The following is a 6000-nucleotide window of genomic DNA, read 5'->3' on the forward strand; positions in this document are numbered from 1 at the left end:
AAGGAGCAGGATTCTTTCCCAAGGAATGCGCTGCACCACCACTCACCCCCTCTCACACTCTACTCTTTCAGAGGGAGGCTGCTGATTTGCATGCCATCTGAATTGCTGATAAGACCAGACGGGGGTAGCGGGTGCGTAGACCGACTCCCCAAAGTGGTGTAAAACGCCACCCTTTGGAGAGATCGCGCCTACGCCGCACGGAGGAAATCGCCGACTCCTGCGGGCAAAGAGGGAGCGGTGCTGTCTCAGGCGACTGAACTGCAATGTCAGAATTGCTGGGTTCATGATGTGCATGGATGTATTTTGCCCTGAACGGATTTATTTTAGTAAGTTAAGATCTAATTTGCCTATAAGAGTATGATCACTACTCCAAAACTATAATTTCACTAGAGTTGCCTAAAGTAATAAAGATGTTGGCCATTTAGGGAGTCTAATGTTCACAATATATAAATGCTCCCATGTGTGTTTTTGTTGCAGCTCCCTGTCCAAAACAGACAGTGCGTAAATTTCCACTTTTTAAAAGCTGTAATTTCACTAACCATTCATCTATTCTTGGAAAATGACAGGGTTGGCTATGCTCAGTCCGACAGATGTGACATTTGTAGAAATTATCCCGAGATTTGTTTTAATGGCAATACACCTCATCTTCCCTGAGCTGCCTCAGTCTAGACAGTAATGCAATAATACGATTATGTTTAGTTTATTATAATGGTCCTTATATATCACCTTTTATTGGTTCACGACAACACAAGTTTTTGTTTGCTGGTTTTACATTTAGCTCGAGAGTCAATATCAGTTAAGCCTCCTGATGTATTTAAAAGGGGGGGAAACAAATGTAGGAAATGTTTGGGGGAAAAAAACAATATTTGGCAGATTGAGTGATGTGAGTGATTACAGGACTCCACTCCACAAAGGAAATTGAGAGACTGGCGGAGGGTGGTTGGAGGAGAGAGAGAGAGCTCAACTCAAATGGCAACGCAAATTCAGGCATTTACACACATTGCATCATATTCAACAAGACAAGAGCTTCCCACCCACTCCTTCCGCCTCTCCTCCTCGCCCTGCACTCCTCTCACTCACCGTCTCCAAGGTAGCATGGAGCAGCCCACATGAGCATAGCTCTTTGTAATTGACCTCATTTGAGAACTATCTCTTTACGGAAACCATCCTTACTCTTTCTGGGATCTGCTGTTCAAAAACCGCTATCACTCAAGGGAAGGATGGTTTCCCAATAATTCTCTTGTGGGGAGACATAAAAATATCTGGAAGGCCACAAACAAATTGTTGAAATACACATTTTGCAAACCAGTACTGACAGCATGGCTGTCTCATTTGCAGCCCTCCCCAAATCACATGAAGAATTGTGTCCCAGCAACACCAAAGGGCCTGACAGCTTTCCCCTAGCCACAAATATTTCTCTTGAAGAAAAACAAATCGCATGTAAACAGGGTGTCGAGCAGTTGAGTCTGAAAAAAACTTCTGACACAGGCATTTTGTCACTGAAATGCTGCCACAAATCTGGCACAATTATTGTTTGGGATATCAGCACACCAAGCAAACACACCAAGGGCTTAAGAGCCAGATTTACACTGTTTTGTTTTGGGAAGTTCCTACACACTCTTTTTTATTTCAGACAATCTCTAATTTCTGTGTCTTTAAGTGTCTTAAGGGAGTTGCTTCATGATTGACTGCGGAGATGGGGTTTTTGTTGTTTTTTTTAAACAATAAAAGTGCATTTCTATGGTGTGCTGGGAACTGGTGGTGCAAAATTATGCAAATGCTACAGTAAACCAGCTGGGATTTAAAGATGCAATGCAGTCATAAATTGCCAAGTTCAGCCATTATTGTTTGTCTTTTTCCAACCATTTTGACTCACGAAAGTTGAAAAGCATCTCATAGCGGTAAGCACTTGGTAGATAATTAGACTGAATTGCTGTTTATCATAAAGTGCATTTTAAAGGGAAGTGGATTTTTATATTTCCGCACTAATTTTATGCCAGTGAGGATGCACAGACAGGCAAACCCAGATGCACAATTACACAAATGCATGCAGACTCTCTCTCACACACACACACACACACACATTGAAAATTCCAGCTTTATCAAGACAGCCTTCTGTTACTCTTTTGTTTTTACAGAAGACAGCCTTTATCCCTTTATCAGGCCTCTCAGCTTGGGAACGGCATAGCAAACCTCCCCAGCTTGGCATTCAGGCTGTGAGAATGGAGGCAGGGTATCTCTGCCTGCCAGGCCCCCCGAGGAAAACGCAGTGCAGGGTGGGCCTCTCCTGCTACCCCCTCTGCCTCTGCCCCCTGCTTCTGTCCACACCTGAGAGAGACAAGGACATCATCTATCACTCCGATGGACACTCTCCTGTCTCCAGCCAGGCAAGATACCGTATCTCGTTGGCACCTGCTAAATGTATTCCATGGCTAGCAATGACCAGCAACACTTCCCTGGTGTTCCCACAGACGGGCTGTCCTGTGTTGGGAGTGACTGAGCACATGAGGAAATGAATCTGCCACGCTGTCGGCACGGCGACAGAACAAACGAGGCCAACCATAATGGCAAGCTTACGATACACACGCCAAAGCAAGGCCCCATCATTTCCACCGCACGAGCAAGCCATAAATGCAGCTCAGAGCCCTCCTGAGCTCACATAATTATAACGTGTGTGGGTCAATGACGGATAAGGTTTTTCAACAGGCCAAATTTAAAATTCTAAAAATAAGAATTTCTGTTTCAATTGTTCAAACATTAAGAATGTTGGGTATATGAAAATCCATATTAAAATTTCAAGTAATGTGATTTTAGTGTTTTTTCATTAGAATGAATTGTCATTGAATAAAAAATGTCATGTGGTGTGACCATAGATTATCTTAAAATTAAATGTATTTCCTTAACATGCTTAAAAGTTTGTTTACAAGTTCTTAATAATATGAACTGTTTAGAAACAAAGTATTTACATTTCTTTACTTTTTGTGAATATTGGACTGATATTTTTGTTCTATACTGTCATTGTCACCTTATAAAATATATTTAGAACCCTTATTTTTCCTGTAAGTTTTACAAAACTGATGGAAAAGTCTGAAAAATAGCATTGACATACTATATGACTGATTAATAATTTAACCACAGAAATTTTATTTTTCATTTTGAATTTAACACAGTTATTGCTATTATTGGTTGCACCACATGATGAGTGGTCGCACCAAATGACTCAAGGATCTCATATTGTTAAAAATATAAGTAGCGAGATCAATAAACTGTTATATTTTCATTTCATGAGGGTAATATAGTGCTTGCAAAGCAAAAAAAAACAAATAAAAAATAAAAGTTTTACACAAAGTAAAAAAATGTTAAGTTGCTAATGATGTTGAACATGTCCATATATTGGTAACGGTATAAAAAGATAAGCTTTGTGAGGGCATTTGAAATATAGAAGGTGATGAAAACAAACACATAGAAAGAAACAAATAAGTGTAGACAGCTTAAGGGAGAAAAGGGGGTAAAAGCGTGTGAGTGATCGAGGGGATAAACAGAAGAAATTCAGGACGTAAAGTGAAAGGGATTTAGCAGATGATTTTAAGAGATGGGGCAGGAGAAGATATTAAGATAGACAAAAGTGCATGGTTGGATGGAAAGGAAGAGATAATAAAAGATAAAGAAATTAAAAGACAGACAGACAGACTAACAATGGCAGAATGAAAGCTTTTTTGAATAAAAGAGTGAGACATAGAAGTTAGGCTAACTAGATAGGGAGGCTAGAAGACAGACAGATGATGGATAAAGATAGATAGATATGATGATAGATAGGTAGTGTGATAGATTGATAGTGTGATAGATAGCATGATTGTGTGATAGATAGTGATCTGTGATTGATAGTGTGTTAGTGGGATAGTTAGCGTGATAGATATATTGTGATAGATACAGCGATGAAGAGAGTAATAGGCCTAGTGTTTAACAGATAGAGATAGAGAGAGAGAGAGAGTGAGTGTGTGTCTGTGTGTATGTGTGTGTGTATGAGAGAGAGAGAGAGAAAGAGAGAGAGAGAGATTGTGTGTATGTGTGTGTGAGTGTGAGTGAGAGAGAGAGAGAGAGAGAGAGAAAGTGATACAGAAATGAAATGGGGAAGTTTTCAGAGCAAACAAACTTAAACAAAAAAGATGATTAAACAAATTTGATGATGTTGCCCAATCATCACTAATAATATAACAAATAAAAACAATAAAATAATGTGAAACAAAACAAAAATAATGGTAATAAAATCCTATATTACAGTGTTAACGCCCCTCACCACCACATACATAGTGATAGCCTATTTTTATGATGTTGATAATAAGTGAAATATATCTTTCTTGCTGAACAGAACACAGTGGGAGGGATAAATGATTAATAAATGTACATTTACCAAAGTAAACTTACATGTAAAAGGATTTTTATTTACATTTTTGTCATTATAATGTACCTAAATGTAAATGTTTTTTTCTGAAATCTTTGAAAATGTACTCTGAATGTATAAAAATTGATTCCATAACACTAAAATAAATTGCATAGGCATATAAATCCTAAATTAAATGTAAAACCACAAAAAAGCTTTTTGTAATAGTCGCACCACATGATGTTTGGTTGCACCACATGACATTTTCAACTTGAGATCAAATTTACAGGCACAAAATTGACCACCTACTCATAACAAACTTGATTCCTCTAAAAGGACACTATTTAATTTCTAATCAAAAAATAATTTATATTCATTGTATTGTTGAGGTCATACCACATGACGTCCAAATTTGGCAACTTCTTGCCAGCTGTTATTTAAGCTATGTTTTTCCAGATATAACAGATAATTACAAACTTGTTTGCTGCCCCAATGGGTGCCTGGCAAACTAGTTTATGAATGCAACTTAAAATCTTTGAATTAATTTTAAAATAAAAGTCTCAAAATGGCAGTTTCTTGATGGTTGCACCAGATGATATTTGATTAAGTTGACATCTTCGGACAAAGTTTGTTTGTATAATAAGATGGACATAAAAATAAAAAATGCTGTGTCGTTTTCTACAGAGCTACAAAACACTTTTGAAAAAATCGTAGAGCAGAAAGCACATTTGAATAGATTCAGTGTAATTTTAAAGAAGTTTCCCAAACTGCAGTCATGGTCGGACAGTCGCACCACATGATATTTTGATACTTCACATAAGAGAGTTATGAAATTAAATTAAAATTAAAAATAAATTTAATTAAAAATACCTAAAGATTTTTAGAAAAGAGTGCTCCCACATATATATGGTGTGTCTTCAGGCATTCAAACCTTTTATAAACTTAAAAAATGCTGTTGGACAGAAAATCTAGACGTCACGTCATTGACCCGTGTCTCACCGAGGTAAACTAAGCTCAAGGAAAAACTTGAGCTTTTTCTTCTTTTGAATTACTTTTTCCAATAATTCCCTGGTATAGATGGTCTGGCTTAGATCATGTTTAACTGAAAGAACTGTGTGTAGCTCAACACATGTTGCTAAAATACACAAAATCAAATGTGGTGGAAGAGGAAAACATTAAAGCAATATGGCAAGTATAATACAAAGCACACCCAAGTGTGCTGGGAGGACATGGTGCATGTGCATGTTGTAATGTAATGTTGCATGGTGTACATGGTGCATGTTGTAATGTAATGTTATACTATTGTGGTACATTTGAAGACAACACACCAAAGTACTTGCCCCTCATATTTCCTCTTACACTCAACGACCCGAGCAAAGAGTGTGGTGAGCAGGGGGTGTTTAGCTGACTGCTTGTAGCCAGATGTTGCCCTGCTCTGCAGTGTCAAGTCCAAACAGGAGGGTAGCTCTCACACCTGGTGTGGGTCTGAACGGTGCACTGGAATGCTTCCGCGTCTCTGCGCTCTCCTCGCAGCGGTCTTTCTTTCTCTGTCGAGCAACAGCAAAACAGAACAAAAAAAAAGAGAGTGGCCTGGCAAATTGCTGCATTCCAGTAGAGGG

At 38.4% G+C, this 6000-nt stretch overlaps 1 protein-coding gene across 1 annotated transcript in view; it reads right to left on the minus strand.

The window, feature by feature from the left end:
* Positions 1–285, minus strand: part of agrn (agrin) — a 218397-nt gene extending 218112 nt beyond the window's left edge. Inside the window, 1 exon segment of the mRNA XM_048240581.1 lies at positions 116–285. Coding sequence (XP_048096538.1) covers positions 116–285 — 170 coding nt within the window.
* Between the last annotated feature and the right edge of the window lie 5715 nt (positions 286–6000).

This window comes from Alosa alosa, chromosome 4 (genome assembly GCF_017589495.1).
Source record: "Alosa alosa isolate M-15738 ecotype Scorff River chromosome 4, AALO_Geno_1.1, whole genome shotgun sequence".
NCBI lineage: Eukaryota > Metazoa > Chordata > Actinopteri > Clupeiformes > Clupeidae > Alosa > Alosa alosa.